General features: G+C 38.7%; 1 protein-coding gene across 10 annotated transcripts in view; it reads right to left on the bottom strand.

Annotated features, from left to right (window-relative positions):
* Sorbs2 (sorbin and SH3 domain containing 2) overlaps positions 1-22096 on the bottom strand; it is a 300238-nt gene that overhangs the window by 15703 nt on the left and 262439 nt on the right. For 7 of the 10 annotated variants that reach the window (XM_035452343.1, XM_027391146.2, XM_035452342.1 and 4 more), the window contains 6 exons: positions 21701-21888; positions 15822-15910; positions 14709-14755; positions 7509-7623; positions 7292-7420; positions 6321-6521 (listed from right to left, as the gene is read on the bottom strand). In XM_035452343.1, coding sequence (XP_035308234.1) covers positions 6321-6521; positions 7292-7420; positions 7509-7623; positions 14709-14755; positions 15822-15910; positions 21701-21888 — 769 coding nt within the window. Of the gene's footprint in view, positions 1-6320; positions 6522-7291; positions 7421-7508; positions 7624-14708; positions 14756-15818; positions 15911-18349; positions 19937-21700; positions 21889-22096 lie in introns of all 10 variants that reach the window. The other 3 variants (XM_027391151.2, XM_027391152.2, XM_035452341.1) reach the window with 2 other exon arrangements.

The raw sequence follows: 22096 nt of genomic DNA on the forward strand, positions 1-22096 counted from the left end.
GGAGGTGAGGAGGCCTGCATGGGCTGAAAGAGCTCACAGGCCAGGTCAGAGACAGAGGCCAGGGGAGAATAACACGGAGGGGAGGGAAACAGACAGCTGGGGAAAGGCGTAGCAGTTCGATCTCCCGAAGCAAATGAAGGTGGCTTAAATGTTGAGGAAAGACAAGATGTGATTATGATTGTGTCCAGATGAGGGGACATGGTATTAAGAGAGTACCTTCCACATCTAATACTTGAAAAGTTGTAAAATATCTTGGAAAGTGGTATTAATGTATTCTTGCTTTGAAAATACTGACTTTGTTGCATTTTAATTTCAAAATCTCAGTGGGTATGATTAGGGAAGTGTGGGTAGTTGGAGATAATACTGAATGTGTTCTACTAGTCTTGTCTGTGAGGTCTTCTTTTCTCCCTTCTCAACATGAAGGCAGCAAAGTACCTAAAAGTCTGCAGTGACATACAAATTGCCTGTAAAGTGGTTAAAATAAGGTAAACAGTCACACAGCTAGGGATTTGGAATTTCTTTGAGCATAGAATGAACTGTCTGCTGAGCTAACCTCAGAAGGATGAATGCTATGCCTAGGATACTGTTTGAAAAAGGCAGATAACACATCCTGTAAATGAAACCATATGTCTAATCACACCTTCAACATGGTAATATTGAAGGGGAAATTTGATGTTTAGGCAACAGACTTATCTGCAGGCTTAGCTTATTGTAGTGAATTCTCTCTGTCACTTAGCAGTAGGTTTGCTTTCTACAGCATTGTAGCTAGCTATTTGGAAATAGAGGAATCATGGAAAGAATGACTTGTGTAATACCATCATGACTTAATATACTACAAACTTTTTTATTTAAAAATTTCAGAATTTATAGGTAACTTTACTTGCTCTTAAATTTAGACAATTCACATTTGAGAGATGAACTAATTTATTTTTATGAGAGAAGTTCATAAACTTAAGGTCCAGGTTATTACTTCCCTTTTTTGATGGAAACTCACTCCTGGCCAAGATCCTTTGTAAGACCAAGTTGCAGGACCCAGCATTATAAGTAGCTACCAATCTCAAGGAAACAGCTGCTTCAGAAGGGGACAGGAGAACTATTTCAGTTGTTTGACATTTTACTTTATTTACTTCACTGTTGTTTGGCAGACAGCCATCATATCGTCTTGAAAACCACACGTCTAATCCCACCTTCAAGATGGTAATACCGAAGGTGAATTTTGCTGTTTAGACAACAGACTTAGCTGCACGCTTGGTTTTTTCACCTCTGAAGTGTAGTAGATAACCATATTTCCTAGCTCTCTGGGTTTTGAAAATTAAACATGCTGGGCTCTGAGAATAGCCCCTGACACTAAGAGTTAATGATTAGCTATCATTATGGATATTAGAAAGACAATAAGCTTCAGTGCATAAAAGTTAAATTTATAGTGACGAAGGAATAATGGGAGAGTGGAATTGTACTCTACAAATCCCCATCATTTCAATAAACTGTGTTGTGCTTACATACCCCTTCCACCCTGGAATTTCCAATGCTTCTATTCCGTACAAGGAAGCCCATTAAGGCACTGTCAGGAGTAGATAATTAGTAATATTAGCTCTTCTGGCTAATTCTAAAACTTGTTAGTCCCCAGTAACTAGACAAAATTAAATACCTCATTACTGGTTTTTGCTGCATTGTTGTCTTCCTTGTGGGTCCTAGGATGTGTGAGAATGCCTAGTGAATATTTTAAGCCTTCAGGGACCTCCTCATCTTCTTCCTCATTGATGTGCAGTTGTGACGTTGCCTCTGTACTGTTGTGGTCATACAATGTGATATCTTGCTCTTGAGATCCTGGCAGCCATCTTTGGTATGCAAGGCCATCACAGATTTCCTCATCTTCCTCTCCAATGACAGGAAGAGTTATAGGCAAGGCATCCATATGGGTGCATGCAGAGGCCACAAATTTATCGCCTAGGACTTCAAGGATTTTGGAAGGGTTTGAAAGCCCTGCTCTCCTTTTATTCAAATCTATAAATTTTCTTTTAGTGTCCTTTGTGGGATCCTGGAGAGACACCGTCTCACCATGCTGGGCCCCAGCTGAGGTGGTACTTGAGTGAGGAGAAGGTGATAGACAGCGAGGTGATACAGAGGCTGGAGGCAGTGAGGGGGGGAGATGAGAGGGCTCCTCCTTAATTTCAAGGACGACCTGGTTTAGGATGTTTGGTTTGGCCTGGTCAGATGGCAAGGTTAAAGTACTAAACTTCTCTAATTCAACCAAGAAATTGTCGAGGAAAGAGGATGGTGTTGGGGCCAATGTGTTTGCTGGTGGGCACCATTCTGTGAGGGTTAGTGGCTCTTGGGCATTTCCCTGGAGGGCTTCTTTCTCTGTGCCAGGCAGAGCATTGTACATGGGAAGACCGGTCTGTTCACTGGAAGCCAACTTATAAATGAGCAGGAGTTTATGAAGTAAAACAAAGAAAATAAGAACACGTGAAAACAAAACGACAGAGAAATACAGGAAAGGTGCAGTGGTGAATATAATTTTAAGCTATAGCACAGACAGAGATGGAAGATGTCTAGACTGGGAGAAGTTATTTGAAATTTAAATGCTTAAAATCATTTATACTAACTGTAAACCTTACTTGAGCAACTAATCTCTATTGGTTTTAGAAGGTATCTTAAGCATCAAAGGAAGAGATAGAGCTTCATAGAGATCAAGAGGGCAGGCAATGGAACCCCAGGAGGCCTAATGTTAATCTCCCTCTCTGAGACTGCATGGACCCTTGTCCATTTCAAATGTATCTGGGCATTGTCAGCACAGAGAAATATCAAGTAACTAAGCTTTGTTTTAATCTCTGAATTTATTTACTGTTCTCCCTCCCTGCAGAAGTACCCACTCCCTTGAGTGTTTACAATTGTCCCATGTACATGGCAGAGAGTATTTTAGATTAGTATACATGAACACATGTTTAAGGGAATTAAGTGCTAAAAACATAATTTCTTAATCCTATAGCCCCGTGATCAGAATGTAGCCAATTTTGCAGAAACCACTGCTTCAAAGTTTAAAAAAACTCCAAAGTAAATGCTTATACAGAAGTGGACATGAAATGCTGATGCAAACTCATATTCTAAGCTGGATATTTTATGTAAGCATAAGAATATAATTTATGAGGCTGGATCTTCTGAAGCCAAAATATCATTCTTTATATTTGGATACTATTGATATAACTTGAATATTGTAAGTAAAACAACAAATGCAAATTCAGAAGGATTACTTCTGGAGGGCCTGCAGAGTAATTTGTAATTTATCCTGCTCTACCCTTGCTGGACAGGAGAAACAATGCTACATGCTGTGCAACAAAGACCATGAGAGAGGCTGTGGATAAGGTTTAGTTTAGTGCTTCTAGATAGCTAACTCTGGTTTATGAGGCCAATGGTCTTCCAGAAACGGTTGCTGGAGATGCACGTTCTGGTTGACTGCTCAGGATAATACTTCACACACGCAGCTGGTGCTCTCTTAGCCATGGGCTTTGCTATGTCTAAGTGCATAGTATTCCCCACTGAATAATTGACTTCAAGTGTTCTGTTGGAGGATGGGGCACTTATTTAAGTTTTAAGGGAAATATGGTGGAATGCCACCACAAGGTGTCACAAATGGCACCAAGTATGACACAACCATGTGTGCATACTCATACAAGATCCAAGTCTGCTTAGCCACTGATATGAAGTCATACTGTACATGTGTTTTATGATGAGCTGATTGCTGTACTGGTCCTGTAGACGGTCTCATTTGATAGTCCATTGACTGTCAAGCTCTCTTACTGGCTAAAATTTGATTTTATACTTGTTGGATGCAAGATTTGATCTTAGGACTTAGATTTTGGAAATGAGTGAAATTGATAGTGGGCAAATATCTTTATTTTTTTTCCTCTTGTTGACAGAAATACTATGTGCACAAGAAATCTCTAGGTTTCACCATTGTCATTGAAACTGTAGTCTCTATTGGGATCTGCTACTACTGACTTTACTGTCACTGCCCTTGAGTCACCTCTATACATGTTAAAAGGCCAAAAGAGCAAACACTTTAAATTGGACTTGATAAGACCAAAAGTCAAATTAAGTGTTAATTTTGATGGAGTACCTACATCACATACCATACTTATAACACAAAATTAAAGTTATTTCTTCTTTTTAAAATATAATTTATTCCTTTTTATTTCATGTGCATTGGTGTTTTGCCTGCATGTATGTCTGTATGATGGTGTCAGATCCTCTAGAACTGGAGTTACAGACAGTTGAGAGGTGCCATGTGAGTGCTTGGAATTGACCCAAAGTCCTCTGGAAGAGCAGCCAGTGCTTTTAACTGGTTATTTCATCTTAAAAAAGGGGAAGGTGGGGGGGAAGAGGGAAAGGGGAGGAGGACTGTGGTTGGTATGTAAAATGAATAAAAGTAAAAGAAATAAAAGGATCAGAATTGGATTCTATTGTACTAAAATCATAAATAATAAGCAACTTATATTTGAGTCTTTCTCAAAATAGAACTATATTAAATTATGTAATTTGAATTTGCCTGAGTGATTCAAAACTCATTAGCATTCCTTTTGTCTATTTGCAAATATCAGTTGGAAAACAGGAGCTGTGCCTTGTTGCTGCTTTTGTATCTCACTATTTAAAAGACCTATTTCTTTTTATTGACCAGGGCAACACTGCAGGAATTTTCTTCCTTAAGCCAATGACATCATAGGATAGATAACCAGTGGAGATGAAACTAGAATTTCTTTCAAATTATGGAAATAACCTTTGATTGTTTTTGAAACAGATGAAGACAATTAGTTACTAGTGTAACTAATACATTCTTCTATTAAAATTTGGTATTTGTACATTCCTTGATTCAAAATGTGGTATTACAACAACAATAACAAAACATGAATGGCATTTAAAACAGATTCAGAGCAAAGACCACAAACGCTGACTTAAAATATTTGCTTGCCATTGTTAATTACAGCATATGGGAGAAGTTCTTCAGTGCTAAGAAAGCATTTGTAGATGCATGATGTTCTCTTCTGAATCAGTTTATTTAAAAGTTCAGTCACTCAAGAGTCATCTGATGGTTCTTTTATGATAGATGGATGGTGGGTAAAACATGCAGATGGATGAAGATTCTTTTCCCCCCATTATCAGTAGAAACTACTGAAGGGAGGATGTTGATCTCTGAATGTTAAATTCTAGAACCTTTATGATCAAACTGGTTCAAACTGCTATCAGTTATCCAGTGATAGACACTTTAGGGTAATTAATTACCCATGATTAGAACCCATTTTTCGAAAAGGATTAGAATGAATAATATCAAATACTAAGACTTTTTAAAGGAGGAAAATATCTCAACTGAGATATATTCATAGGTTATTTATTTACTACACAGAGTGGCTTAGGTCCTGGAGACACTGGCTGAAGATGACCTTGACTTCACCCTTTCACAATGTTAATAATCTGTTTTTACACATCCTTGCCTTGATCTCAACTAAAACAGTTAATGTATTATACAACCCAATCCATCCTTTTTTCACATTGGGAGGCATTTGACAATATTTTGGAAATAATTCACTGGTGATTTTTTATATTTTAATCACTGTAAAGGCGAAAGAAACCCCTACATATACCCCTAAAATAGCTTATAATTCAACAGAAAAATGAGGAAAAACGTTTTTTTTGTGATTAAGGGAAGTAGGAGGATAGCTTTAATCTAATGAACCAATTCAGGAAGGAAAGACCTTTTCTAAATTGTATTGAGGAAGATAATCAATCATCTTCAGCTGTCAGCTTAAGTGAATTAATGGAATTCATGGCCCTAAAACTAATGAAAAAGAACTGTAACTATTTATAATAATCTATCATAATTTCATGCAAAATTATAGGCCCTAAATTAAAAATGTCTTACGCTATGTAGAAAATGCCCTCAGACTTTCATAGACTATTGTACACCTAATAATTACATAATGATACACAGTTTAGGGGTAAATGTATGTATGTGTGCCTGGGTAATGTATATACACAAAAATACAGAGATGTATCAAGAAATGCTGATGATACTAACATTTCCTTTCTCTTCATGCACTTAAACTTGAGAACCGAATTAGCAAAAATGAACACTAAGCCTTTATCCCAGCATCTAAGAAAGGAAAATTAACTTACATTTTCTGATCTGGAACTCACATATATGAACATAATATATGAGTTTGTTTCTTTTCAATGATATGATGGTCTGATGGTCCCCCAAATCACCCACTGATTATGATATCCCGAGATCCCAAATTCAGAGTTAACATGATAGAATGATTGCTTACCTTATTGGAACTTAGGCTGTGAATTCTATCACTAGAGTAGCTGTGGGGTAGAGGAGGGTCAGGGTAATCGTCAGCACCTTTTGTGTTCTTCTTGATGACTTCTACATAGGAGACAGGGAAGATGCCTTGCCTGTTGCTTCCCGGGATTTTACCTTCATACCAGTTTTGATCAACTCTTTTAAGAAGAATAATTCTATCACCCTGTAACGAGCATTGGGAAGTATGTTATAAGTAGAGACACATAGTTTGTCAGTATGAATGCATGTTAAACCTTTCATTTGTGACATTAGAGGCCTAAGGATGCTTGGTTAATGGGAATGGGATTATACATGTTTCATACTGGTACAAAGTAAAATGATCTTTGGAAGTTATTTCAAAAGGCAGATGGTGTGAGAGATGCCATCTCAATGACAGTAGACTCGTCTACCAGAATCAGTGTGATGATCCATAGGGAGAAGAAAATGTCTCTGAAATGGATCATGGAAGCCATCCTCTGGAAGGCATGAAGTGGAATGACATACCATTTTCCTTCTTTAATTTGCATGTCCTGACAAGTGACAAAGAGTGAATAAAAAGCATGAGGCAAAGATGGTAACCTAGAATTTCCATAGCTGTGGAGTGGGCTAACATCCCCTTGTCTCACCAGGACAGGCTAACACCAGCATCCATTTTAATTGGTGAGTGGCTATGCCATTCTGGCCATTTGAATAGAAATGTTGGATTTTTGCAATAGTAGGCATTTCTAATCACTATTATGCTTCCTGCAGCAGACAGGCCAATGCCAGATAACTTTATTTAACTCTCTTTTTCAAAACTACAAAAGGGCCAGAAGAGAGTTAGCAAGATGTTGTTAAAGAGCAAACCCAGAAGGTAACAGGTGGAAGGATGTTCTAAAAAATAAGCTTATCTAACTTGGGTTCAGAATTGTACAGTCTGTGAAAACACCCCAGTGAAGAACACATCTAGGTTACCTTTCGCAGGGAGAGTTCCACGTTTGTGTCTGCATTGAAGTTGTATTTGGCTATGGCTTCGCCAATCTCTCCAGGCTGGACTGGGGGTGGTGGTCTGGCAGGCTGTGCTTTTTCTGGAGGTGTTAGTTTCTATAATGGAGAACAGTTTCAGTTGGTTCTGAAACTTGTGATAACCTTTGGAACAGCATCCTTCTGGAGATGAGGAGAAAGGACGTACCTCTACGTATGAGATTGGAAAGATGCCCACTCTGCCGTAGTGCTCCCCCTCATACCAGTTCTGGTCGATTTTCCTGAGGATGTAGACAGTATCTCCTTTCTTAAATGATAGCTCCCTGGAAGAGACGAGACCAATGGACACTTTCTAGAGGAGCAATAATTAATCCTATGATCAACATTCCATATGTATCTGAGGAACACACTCCCAACATGAAAACATCCGCCAAGCTCAGTTAGATAAGGATTTTCCTTACAAATTTCTGGCAGTCACTTATGTAATCTTGGAAATGAATTTGAAGAGCAAGTATCTGGATCATACACTGTATAAACTGCATCCTTCAATGACATGATATTTGAAAGAGGTGACAGATTATTATGACCTTGCTAGTCTACAGTCATATATAATGTTTATAACCTAATATTTTGGCTTGTAGCAGGAGCATTTCTATACATCAAATTAATATTTTGGAACATGTATGGAAATTATAGGCAACTAATTTTTTCTTTTAATACAGATATATATCTTTTCTACTTAATATAGGCATGAATTTATAATCTTGGGTATATCCAGTAAAGAGAAAGTTACATTATTCTCCAGTTTTCAAAGCTCTGTCCCTCTCATGTCTGAACTAGAGCCCCATTTTGATAAATTTGCTGTATTTTTACTGCATTTTAAAATACTGGCTACTGGATCATCGTCACTGCTCAGAGTCATCTGACACAAGCGACCTGTGTGCCGGACCGAGTTCAGTGCCGGGATCCAAACACTGAACACCCAGAGGCAGCCCTGCCTCCATCCGCCAGCCCAGGTAGGCCAGGAACTGTTTCCAGGTCGTTGTTGCTGCTCAGAGTCATCTGACACAAGCAACCGGCATGCTGGACCCAGTTCAGGGGCGGGATCCAGCACACCGAGGCCTGGTGACAGCTCTGCCTCCAACTGCCAGCCCCGGCGGGACCCAGCACACCTGAACATTGCCGATGCCCGGGTAACAGTGACACCTCCATCCACGAGAAAGAGGACCGACATCAGAGTATTGGATCTGTTTGCATCTACCAGAAGAGAACCTTGGTCCCACACCCACCAGGAGAGCAAGAAACTCTTGCTACACCCACATAATAATCAAAACACCAAACATACATAACAAAGAGAAAATATTAAGAGCAGCAAAGGAAAAAGGCCAAGTAACCTATAAAGGCAAACCTATCAGAATCACACCTGACTTTTCCTTGGAAACTCTGAAAGCCAGAAGGTCTGGATTGATATTATACCTACACTAAAAGACCATGGATGCCAACCCAGACTACTATACCCAGCAAAGATTTCAATCATTATAGATGGAGAAAACAAGATATTCCATGACAAATCAGATTCAAACAATACATATCCACCAATCCAGCCCTACAGAAAGTACTGGAAGGAAAACTGCAACCCAAGGAAGTTACCTATAACCAGAAAAACATAGGCAATAGATAATCCCAACTTACCAATAGCCAAAAGAAAAAGGGACAGAATCCCACACATAATCTCATCACCATCACCAAATCAAAAACAAATAAGAATGAACAATAATCAATGGTCATTAATATCCATCAACATTAATGGTCTTAACTCCCCTATAAAAAGACACAGATTAGCAGAATGGATACAAAGACAGAATCCTTCCTTCTGCTGCATACAGGAAACTCATCTCAACTTCAAAGACAGATGGTACCTAAGAATTAAAGGTTGGGGAAAGATCTTCCAATCAAATGGACCCAAGAAACAAGCGAGGGTAGCCATCCTAATATCCAACAAATTGGACTTTAAACTAAAATCAGTCAAAAGAGATAAAGAAGGTCATATTCTACTCATCACAAGAGAAACCCATCAGGATGAAGTCTTAATTCTGAACATTTATGCCCCAAATACAAAGGCATCCATGTTTGTAAAAGAAACATTACTGAAACTCAAATCACACATAAAACCGCACACACTTATAGTGGGAGATTTCAACACCCCACTCTCACCACTGGACAGGAACACCAGACAGAAACTTAACAAAGAAACAAAAGAACTAATAAAAGTTATGGCACAATTGGACTTAACAGATATCTATAGAACATTCCACCCAAATACAAAATAATTTACCTTCTTCTCAGCGCCACATGGAACCTTCTCTAAAATCGACCACAAACGTGGCAACATAGCAAACCTCAACAGGTACAAAAAAATTGAAATAACCCCCTGTGTCTTATCAGACCACCATGCTTTAAAATTAGAATTCAACAACAACACGAACTACAGAAAACCTACAAACTCATGGAAATTAAGTAATACCCAATTGCACAATTCATGGGTCCAGGAAGAAATAAAAAAAGAAATTAAAGATTTCCTAGAATTCAATGAGAATGCGGACACAACATATCCAAACCTATGGGATACTCTGAGAGCAGTGCTAAGAGGAAAGTTCATAGCGCTAAATGCCCACATGAAGTAACAGGAGAATAATCACACTAAAGAATTAACAGCACAACTGAAAGCTTTAGAAAACAAAGAAGCCAATACACCCCGGAAGAGCAGACACCAGGAAATAATCAAATTGAGGGCTGAAATCAATACAATGGAAACTGGAAGAACAATACAAAGAATCAATATAACAAAAAGTTGGTTCTTCGAGAAAATCAACAAGATAGACAAACCTATATCCAAATTACCAAACAACAAAGAGTGAACATGCAAATTAATAAAATCAGGAATGAAAAGGGGGACATAACAACAGACACAGAGGAAATCTAGAGAATCATCAGGTCATACTTTGAAAACCTATATTCCTTAAAATTTGAAAATCTAAAGGAAATGGACAATTTTCTGGACGGATTTCACTTTCCAAAATTAAATCAAGAACAGATAAGCAACCTAAATAGACCTATAACCTCTAATGAAATTGAAGCAGTCATTAGAAGTCTCCCAACCAAAAAAACCCAGGGCCAGATGGCTTCAGTGCAGAATTCTATGAGAAATTTAAAGTACAGCTAATACCAATTCTCCTCAAAGTATTCCACAAAATAGAAAGAAGCAGGTCATTACCAAACTCCTTTTATGTGGCTTCAATAACCTTGATACCCAAAGACACAACTAAGAAAGAGAATTACAGACCAATATCCCTCATGAACATTAATGCAAAAATTCTCAATAAAATATTGGCAAATCGAATCCAAGAACACATCAGAGAAATCATCCATCCCGATCAAGTAGGCTTCATCCCAGGGATGCAAGGATGGTTCAACATAGGAAAATCCATCAATGTAATCCGCCATATAAACAGACTGAGGAAAAAAATCACATGATCACCTCACTCAGTGCTGAAAAAGCCTTTGACAAAATCCAATACCCCTTCCTGATAAAGGTCCTGGAGAAATTAGGGATAACAGGAACATACCTCAACATAATAAAAGCAATATACAACAAGCCGACAGCCAACATCAAATTAAATGGAGAGAAACTCAATGCAATTCCTCTAAAATCAGGAACAAAACAAGACTGTCCACTCTCTCCATACCTCTTCATTATTGTCCTTGAAGTTCTTGCTAGAGCAATAAGACAATAAAAGGAGATCAAGGGAATAGAAATCGCAAAAGAAGTCAAACTTTCACTATTTGCAGATGATATGATAGTTTACATAAATGACCTGAAAAACTCTACCAGGGAACTCCTACAGCTGATAAACACCTTCAGCAAAGTGACAGGATACAAGATTAACTAAAAAAAAAAAAAATCTGTAGCTCTACTATATACGGATGACACATTGGTGGAGAAAGAAATCAGAGAAGCATCACCCTTTACAATTGCCACAAATAACATAAAATACCTTGGAGTAACACTAACCAAAAAAGTGAAAGACCTGTACCATAAGAATTTTGAGTCTCGAAAGAAAGAAATTAAAGAAGATACCAGAAAATGGAATATCTCCCATGTTCTTGGATAGGCAGGATCAACATAGTAAAAATGGCAATCTTGCCAAAAGCAATCGACAGATTCAATGCAATCCCCATCAAAATCCCAACACAATTCTTCACTCACCTTGAAAGTACAATTCTCAACTTTATATGGAGAAACAAAAGACCCAGGGTAGCCAAAACAACCCTGTACAATAGAGGACCTTCTGGAGGCATCACCATCCTTGATTTCACATCTGACAGAGGGCTGATCTCCAAAATACACAAAGAACTCAAGAAGCTATTCTCAAAAACACCAAACAATCCAATTAAAAAGTGGGGTACAGATCTAAATAGATAATTCTCAATAGAGGAATCTAAAATGGCTGAAAGACACATAAGGAAGTGTTCAACATCCTTAGCCATCCGGAAAATGCAAATCAAAACAATTCTGAGATACCTTCTTACTCCTGTGACACCAATGACAGTTTATGCTGGAGAGGATGTGGAGAAAGAGGAACACTCCTCCACTGCTGGTGGGAGTGCCAACTTGTACAGTCACTTTGGAAATCAGTATAGCAACTCCTCAAGAAAATGGGAATCAGTCTATCACAAGATCCAGCAATTCCACTCCTAGGCATGTACCCAAAAGAAGCACATTCCTACAACAAAGACATCTGTTCAACGATGTTCATAGCAGCACTATCTGTAATAGCCAGAAACCGGAAGCTGCCTAGATGTCCCTCAACCAAAGAATGGATGGAGAAAATGTGGTACATTTTCACAATGGAGTACTACTCAGTGGAAAAAAACAATGGAATCTTGAAATTTGCAGGAAAATGGATGGAACTCGAAGAAACCATTCTGAGCAAGGTAACCCAATCACAAAAAGACAAACATGATATGTACTCTCTCATACGTGGATTTTGGACATAGAGTAAAGGATTACCATCTTACAATCCACACTGCCAGAGAAACTAGTAAACAAGGAAGACCCAAAAAGAGACAAATTTTGTCCCCTGGAGAAGGGGAATGGGTCACCATCCCCTGAGCAAATTGAGAACATGGGAAGAGGGGGAGGAAGCTACTAGAGTGACAAAGGAAGAAAAGGAAGGATGCAGAGGTCATGAGGAAGCAGAAATTTTGAGTCATGTGTAGATTACAAGAAAGGATAGGTAGGATTTTAGTTGGGGTAGGTGGTAGAGGAGGAAGGGAGGGAGAAGGGAACTGGGATCGTCATGTAATTCAATCTTGTTTGTAATTCAAATATATAAAAAACAAAATCAAAACAACAAAACAAAACAAAAATACCAGCTACTGTTTTGAGGCATTAAATAATAGAAATAGTTTTAAGTGCATATTTATTTACAGCATAAATATACAAGTTTGTGTCTTGTTCATATTATGTACCAAAACATTCATATCTCTTTTTTACCACTTAAAGGACCTAAAACTGGCTTGTTCTGCAGTTTTCAGAGCTGCTTGGGTGTGTGAGTCTAGAAAGTTATACAAGTTGCCCATCACACTGATTTTTAGGTCAAATATAGAACTACATTGGATGTGATGGGTGTTCTGTTTATATCTTCTGAGAAAAGAACAAGAGGAGGACCATTAAGCTATAATAAGACCATGCTATTTATAGGATGAGCAGACCCACTTTCTTTTTGGGCTTCTGTGGGTGGTTGGTGAATCTACTTCACCAAAAGCTCACATAGAATTCATTAGACAGACCTCCCCATGTTCTTAGTGAAAGGTGGGATAGCATAGACAGAAAGGTGCTATGGCCTTTCCCCCCACAGCCACATGGGAGACTAAGATTCCCTGACTCTCCATCAGGGAACCCCAGAAGAGAATGGGGTCAATGGAGGAGGGACTTGGCATCTAAAGCCAATGATTCCATCATAATCCTGGTCTCTTCCTCTGTGATGCATGCCATCTTCTCTTTGAAACTCATTTTATTTATTTATTTTACATTTATTTGTGTGTGCCCATGTGTGTGCACACACATAATACGATGTGCAGAGATCCGAGGACAACTTGTTGTAGGTATTGTTTCTTCCATTATAAGGATCTAGAGGATCGGGTTGTCAATCTTGGTTCAAGAGCTTATAAACCCTGAGCCATCACATTGGTTCCAAGTATTGTGGATTTTTCACTTTTATTCTTGATGTTTCAAAATACTTTTTGAGAATTTTATGCCCATATACAATGTATTTTGATCAAATCAACCCCTGTTCCTTCCATTCTAATGTTTCTTACACATGCCACTTTCCTCTCAACTTCATGTACTTAATGAAACAACCTTCGAGCCTTAGGCAGATGCCCTTCTGGCAGGACATATTTAGAAAAAATTTGGATGGCCTGTCACAAAGAATAAATGAAATGAATATCTTTCATATAATTTTCTCATAACGTCTTACAAACTGTCACATCATGACCTAAGAAGAGAAGAAACAAAATGCTGTTATGCTGTAGTTTGTGTCTGGAATGCTTCACAAAGGCCCTTTGTTATAGGCTTTATCCTCAGCTAAGCACTATTTGAGGTTGCAATAGACACTTTGAGGTGAAGTCAAATGAGAGACTTTCTGGTGACTGGGGTGGGGCATGCTTTTGAAGGGGATGTTCCCCTCTGGTGTAGATCTACTGTGCACTCGTCACTAGTCTTCCTGATTTACCTGCCTTGCCGTGAGGGTGAAGAAGTTTTCAAAGAAACGTGCTAAAAGAATGCAACACAGGACTAGGAAAGCATCAGCACTCAGGGAGCACAGGACAGGAGCAGGGGTTTCCTTAGATTCTTAAGCTTAGAGTGCTGTGATACAGAGTAGTCACTGCAGGATCATCTGTGTGCAGGTACCCATCCATGGACTGTCCTTGATGCAGCTGAACAAATAAATGAGGTCAATCTCCCCTCTCTAGGTAGGGATAGTTGCTCCCTATCACTTGAAAAAAGAATTAATTCTTGACAGGAAAAATATTTAGAAAAATAACCTTTATTCCTTATTTTTTCCTATTCTGAATTCATTGTGCTCCATTAATGTAACTGACGTGATTTAAGACCCAGTAATTCACACCTGAGCTTGAAAATAAATTACCCTATCCTAGTTAGTATTTTTGAAGGAGCTAGCTGACTAGAGTGTATTATAGACTTGTGAGGTGAGTCTTATTTGTAACACATCTCATTGATACACACACACACACACACACACACACACACACACACACACACACACACACTACAACAGTAAAAGTGAAGTTCAAATGCATAGTGAGTTTTTATTCCACTTACTTAGATGTCTGAGCTTTGAAATCATAGATAGCTTTTGCAGGTAATTTCTGAAAAGAAAGGTAAACATTTAGCACTAATTTAGCATTTTAGATTTCATATAAAAACAATATAACACATGTGATATAAGTGATATGTGCAAGTTACAAATGTATCAGTTACTGCTACCTTTAGACTAGTGAGCTTCATGGGGATACAGGAGCTGATTTCTTCATTAGGCTTCACTTCAGGAACTAAAGCAGATTAATGCCATAATAAGATAAAACACCCACCAAGGATTCTGTCCTAGGTGTATCATTTTTGAATACCACAGACAGACAATTGTGGAGGACCAGCTGCTCTAACTTTTGTGGGTTGATGCTAGTCTGCTGAATCATAATAAAAGAAACAAAAGACACAAAGGGGGAGTTATCTTCTTCACTTAATACTGATTATCCAGGAAGTAGTAGCCCAGTTATCAAGAGGGTAATTAGCCAAAAATAGAGGAATGGAGGGTTCAGGAATCCTTTGGCTTATCTTTTAGTTATGAAGTGATGCCCATGCCCATGCCTACCCTCAAACTCTGGGCCCACAAATCTACTTGAGGAACAATATACCTTCCCCCTGTGATTCTCATGAACCTCAAGAAATGGGCAATTTATGACTTCATAGAGGTTCCACAGGGTGTCTCAGATACCTGTTAGTCAGAGCTCAGTTTTTTAGTTTCCTTCAAGCCTTCAAGGCTTCCAAGGCAGTTAGGAATAGGTGGTTCAGCTCTGGCTTAAGGTGATGGGCCAGGAGTCAGTGGTGTATAAGAACTTCCCAATGCTACAAGAACTTGGTGGTCTTCTCCAGCAAAAGTACTTGTGTAGAAACTCCCCTCCCTCCACAAAGCAGGCTAATTAGAACTCTATTAGTTCATGACTACCAGGCCCAAACTCAGAAAGGCCTCATTGCCTTAAGTGCATCCCAAGTTGGGAGTGACTGGAGCTCACATTCTAGACACAGGCACTAAGCAGAACTGCTTCTAGATTCTTCTTGTTGCTGTCAGGCATCAGTCTGAATTCTTTCCTTGTTTGAGGTACACATTTGACTGGTAAGTGCTTTCTCAGTTTCTTTTAAAAACTGTTTAACTACCTCTTTTTCTGGAGTTCCCCTTCGTTCCCGAGATGCACTTCTTCCAAAGTCAGTCAGAGTAGATGAGTGACTTCTAGGTGACTCATGGTCTGTTGGAAATAATAAGGTGAATCAGAATAAGATTTGATTTCATTGAAAAGAGACTGTTTAGCCACTTTTCCCTGCTGGCAATTACTTTATCCCCAAATTTGGTGAGGTGTCACTAGTGAGAACATGGATGGAAAACTCATAATTAACTGTAAAGTATGATATAAGACACACATACACATTGAAAATGAAGAAATACACAACAGAAATATTATAATCTATAGAAAATATTATTATATTGCCAATTATTTACACTGCAATCCTTGGTGTAGATAATTCACAGTTGCAGGGATTTTCATACTCTAAATTTATCATGCTTAAAATTTCTATTCCTTTTTGGTTTCAATATAAAATTATTATCATAAGATATATAAAGAATTTAAAAGCTACACATTTGTAGGAAGAAAATGTTATATCAAATACAATTTAAGAAGTAATGATGAAATGAAAGATAAACTGTGAGCATGACAGGACTATGGTCATATTCTCCCATGCTCTGTGTGTGTGTGTGTCTTTTCTGTTTGTAAATACTCATTATTGGGTCTTATGATTTTATATCCTTTATGGCTTTCCCTTGTACACAAATGTTCAAGTAATCAGAGAGCAAATTATTACAGAAAACAAAATGTCAACCAGAAAAGCCTCAGATGAAGTTGCCAAATTGCTTATGGTATATTGAGGTCTTGTTTACATTAAAGCAAAGTTAAATAATTACATTTGAAAATTATGACTGCAAATATCCCTCTCAGTTTCTTAAAACTTCCATAGTTGTATGACTTGCATGTAGGAATGTAACTAAAGTTTGCCTGTATTCTGGTGGCATCAGGGAATTTTATCTGTGTACCTGGGTCTAAGTTTAAAAATTATTTATTCACTTTAACAAATTTAAATATGTTAAATAATACAAATCATTAAGATAAATTTTATTTATGTATGGTATAAATTTTTCAGTGTTTCAAATTCATGTTTTGATGATGTACTATGCTTATATAGAGGACCAGAAAATTGAAGAAGGTAGTTAAAAAATTGGATGAAACTTCTTTTAGTCTAAATAGAAACTGATTAGAAATTTTAAATGACTTATTGAATTTAAAATTTATAAGTCTATTTATAAAACAAATTAAATTATTTTACTATTATGCTATTATTCTATTTCTTAATATATCATTTTTATTATATATATTTTTGTGTGTGTGGGATTTTGGGGTTTTATCTGCTTGTTCTCTGTGCACCATGTATGTTCAGTGCCCTTGAAGGCCAGAAAAGGGCATTAGATTCTGTGGGATTGAAGTTATAGACAGTTGTGAGTTGCCATGTGCCCACTGGGAATGGAACCTGGATCCTCTGGAAGAGGAAGGAACAAGGGGTCCTAAAATTGAGCAATCTCTCAGCCCTTACTCTAACTTATTGTTTTTCAGCATGTTGCACAGTAGAAATTAAAGTGAAGGTAAATGTTAATAAGTAAAATTATCCACTAGTTATTAAGTTTTGTTTCCTTTTGCCCCTAGAAATTATATTTTATATTATACATTTTGAGTTAATAGGGCCTTGAATTCTCTTGACATTATTGTAATCTGTGTAAGACTGAGGAATTATATCCTCTTTGTCTATCAATTCCTCCATTGTAAAACAGCACTTACACTAATACCCATTCATTGACTTATGGGGGTTTCAATTAGGGGATGCATGTGGCTAAAGCTCCCCCCTCTCTCTCTATATATATAGACATACACACACTCAGCATATATGCTGAGTGGGGACAGATTTCTTTGAGTGAACAGGTACGATGTTCTAGCATGAATATAGAAATCAAGGGCCAAGTAGTGAAACTACTGACTGATTCATAATGAATCAAAATGATATCTTAGAGATGCGGATATTGAATTATAGTTTTGTCTTGATATATTATTTTGAATCTGAGTGGTGATTATTTCAGGGTATAAGATAACTGAGGAAAATGGCTATTTTGTTAGAAAGTTGGATTCTGACATATCTTAATCTGAAAATGTCCAGAACTGTCTTTTTAAAAAACATTGTAATCTACTGTTTGTGAAGCGTGTTTCGTAGCATCAGTGCAAATATACACAGTCACTAATGACATGGGGACTTTTCATCTCATCTGTCTTCTCAAAGTCCTACTTGTTATAACCCTAATATTAAGTGACAAATGTGGCTTGCTTTTATTTTGAAGTGAGCAAATGCTTAGGAAGTTGATGATTACTTTCAGTCAACACATGAACGTCAAATATCACACAGGCAAAAGAGAGCTACCGAGTCAGACACATCTGCACAGCACAGGTTTTCTTTGTAACACATAATGACATCAAGTGGTCTCACAGCTTAAGAGCGATGAGAGATGCAGGATGAAAAAAAAAAAAAAGAATGAGTTGGGAGGATGGCAGCTGAACCACAAGGGAAAAAAGAAAGAAAACTTCATCCACCTTGGAGACTCAGTGCACTACCATAGTCCTGTGCATGGTAGCTGCTGTTGGCTGTGTCCACGTCTGGGAAGGAGGCACTGTGAGGCATCCTCCCACAATCACTTTGGTAGAGTGGACAATGAATAGCACCATCTTGAGGCAGTGGGTGGAAAGGCTGATGCACTGGGCTCCTTCTCAGAGCATTAAGGGATGAATTCCTCTCAGGGATCTCCGGCAACAGTTCGCTGATAAGTCTATGCAGTATACTGTTGTCTGGTAGGCTCCCCCTTCTTTTCTCGGCCTTTATTTGGTCACAGATGTCTTTGAGGGCGGAGTCCAGAGCCTCAACTACAGAGGCTTTGCATTTGGCCTGTTCAGGCTGATTTTTGGGAGTCACATTCTTTTTCCTTCGGAAAGGCACGGGGCTGACTAGAAATGCAAGTTTAGATAGGCCGGGGTCCATTTCTTGCCTTCTGGGTTGGTCAATGTTTTCATGCTTAGCTCTTTCATGTTTTAACATGGTGGTAAACCGAGTGTAAGAAGCTGGACATGGGCCTTTGCAGGAACTGATGAGGTGCCGGTGATGGTGGTGGTGGTGGTGATGATGGTGATGGCTGGATCCGTAGAAGCTTTCAGAAGACGTGAAGGAGAAATGGTCAAAATCACTTTCACTGCAAAAGGATGACCCTTCAACGTGAACATAGTCGCTGTGGTCAGACACAACTCCATCTTGGTCACTGTCGGAAAACTCTATGTGTGTTCTGGGATGCTCGTCACTGGTGACTTCGATGTGGATGGGCACTAGAGTTTTAGACTTGCAGTTTCGCTGACCCTGAGAAGGCTGTCTACCCTGAGTTTCTTCCTCCAGCAGAGACTCAATAGAAAACCGCCTCTTGGGACACAGACCATTTTGTTGGGGTTCTAGGGTTACAGGAGACAACATCTCATCCCCTAGATTGGGCATGGACTTCGACTTCTGTATCAGCTTTTCAAATTCCGAAATGCGGGTGGGTACCATGTCCCTGGGCACCTCCTCGGTGGAAGACTGGCTCCATCCATGGAGCAGACCCCTGTGCTGCTGTTCCTTTTCATACTGCAGTATCCTGGACTTCACAGAGCAAATTACCTCTGAATTCATCAAATCCTTGCGGTTGATGCGATGCATTTTCTTGTACATTTTGAGGAAGCCTGGGGCATTATGGGCAGACCTGTGTTTGATTCTAGATCTGCTGTTACCGCACACTTCCTGGATGTACGGGGAAGTCCACATCATGGGGCAGCCCTCTTTGGAGTCTTCTTCGCATAACAGAGAACCCATACTTTCTGACTTGGCTTTAGGGTCTGGGAAGCTGTCGCAGTCGTCATTCAGGAGATCATCACAGCTACGTGATTTGATTTTGGGGGACACAGTCTCTTCGGTGCTGCTCCAGATCTCTGCATTTTGCCGGGCCATTTGCCATCCATTCTTGAAGGTGATGGCCCTTTGAGAATCCCGGGGGACATCCAAATGCTGTCTATAGGCACCACAGTACTCTAACTCACTAGAGGGGGCGCCATTAAGCCCCGAGTAACTGCAAAGGGATGGACACATTTTGCTATCATCCCCACCTTTCAATCCAGAGCAGCATGGCAGGAGAGAGACATTTGGAGAAGTTAAAAGGTTCACAAAGTGAGGAAAGCATGTCAGTATTAGCACAGCAAAGAGAAGACAGTTAGCATGGCTTCTAGGTACCTTCACACACACAGCTTCAATTAAAGAGGAATGCCTGATGCTAAAACACGATAATATTTTTCAGCGCAGCTTTGCAGATACTACAGTAAACCAAATCACACATGAAATACACTTGGTGTAGCTAACACATTCCTACTGCATAATTCGATGGTCTTTTGTTCAACAAGACATTCCCAAACCACAACTCTTCTCTATTAAGCTAACAGTGTGGCTATCTCTATCACCAATTTATGAATTGCAACCTCCCCTGAATTCTTCAATTTATAATGCTTGGGAAAGGAACTTGACTTGACTCTCTATGGTAAAAAAATACTTAAACTTATCAGGATCCTTTTCCATTTTGTATCGTATCCAAGAATGATGGATCCATAGCATTTCATGACTGACTTGTCACTTATGATATTTGCTGTGTAGATGAGTAGAATATGATATGATGAAGGCATGTTAGGTAATGAGCAAGTTACTTTCTGAGACTTAGTTAGGTTTTAGGCCACCCAGCTGTCCACCTACACAGAGACCAGTCATCACAGTCTTCTGCAAACTAGCTACTGCTTCACTTTAGCCACTGTATGGCAACAGGGTTAGTGCGGACTATTGTTAGATGTCCCCACTCTGTCCTACTTCACAGACACTTCTATTATAACTCATTTTCTTTACATGTTTTGAAAACCTATTCTCTTCTATTTTAACTTTCAAAGACTACAGGAGATTATGGGGCCCCAAATTTGGCATGCTACTGAGTCAATAGATCATGGTTCAAAAGAAAAAAAAAAAGACATAAGTAAACTAACAGAGACCCAAATGAGCAACTCTGTCCCTTTGATGCTTAGCTTACTGCATTTCCAAAGAGGAGAAGGCCATCTGAAAAAGTGGTTGGACTTCCTTCCTTCTTTCCTTCATCTTTCTCTCTCTCATGTATGTGTACATTTCAGTAGAGGTCAGAAGACAACTTGTGGGGTTATGTTCTCTTTCACTATATGAGTACTGGTGATTACACTCAGGTTGACCAGCTTGGTGGCAAGGGCCTTTTACCTACTGAGTCATCTCATTAAGGCCTCTCATTTCTAAATTTTGTATTTGTGGCTTCAAGCCAGTATGTATTTATTGTAAACTATTGTGGACCACTGTATTGCATAGTAGAATGTGATACTCTATCATACAAATAAAGGTTGAACAAAATAGAGTAAATGACTAAAGGCATGCCTTAAATAAATTACATTCTAATCCAGAATTTAAAGTACCCCATTGCATGTTTTTCAGTTGCTATTTATACTTCTTATTTTACAAATTTAATTAGTTATCTATAATAACATTAGAAAATTTGCCTACCTAAAAGACTATAAATGCATTTCTATACAAATGACAAATAAATTATTTAATACTTTGAGTTTTAAAAAATAATAAATTCAACATATTTTTGAGAAAATGGTAACAAATGTTAATCTGAGTTCTTTATGACACTCAAATGGTTTGCCAGCTTAAATTGGATTAGGTAGAAGCAAAGGCTTTGCTGGGAGATGGTATTTGCTTCAGGACGCTACAAGAAAAACAAGTGTAAGTCACAATCATAGGATTGGCCCTCTCCCATACTCTGGGCTAAATTGTGAACTAGCAAGCTTTGTTCATTTATTGTGGCTCACCTTGGGCTCTTGATGGAGAGGAAGGAGAAGAACTAATGAAAGACTTCGTAAATGTGGAGCTTGATCCTGGGAGGTCTGCCTGGCCCGGGCTGGTCCTGTTCACACTCTGATCCCCCAAACCTCTGGGTGGGCCCACTGCAGGTTCACTTTTCCTCCGTTTCCTAAAATCACCAGCCATGCTTGCAGAACTGACAGAGGGAATCAGTGTCACTTTGATGGGGCTTGGAAGAGGTTAATACATGTGCAAGAAACTAGATAAAGGCTTAACACCTAACCTACTCACAAAGTTGCATGGTGAGAAATTTATTCCTTCACATTTAAAAACTTTCTTTATATTCATTTTTAAAAATATATTTAACTTCATTTTTAAAGGGAAGTTTCAAGTTAAAGAATATC

Source organism: Cricetulus griseus, assembly GCF_003668045.3.
Source record: "Cricetulus griseus strain 17A/GY chromosome 1 unlocalized genomic scaffold, alternate assembly CriGri-PICRH-1.0 chr1_1, whole genome shotgun sequence".
In the NCBI taxonomy this organism is placed as follows: Eukaryota; Metazoa; Chordata; class Mammalia; order Rodentia; family Cricetidae; genus Cricetulus; species Cricetulus griseus.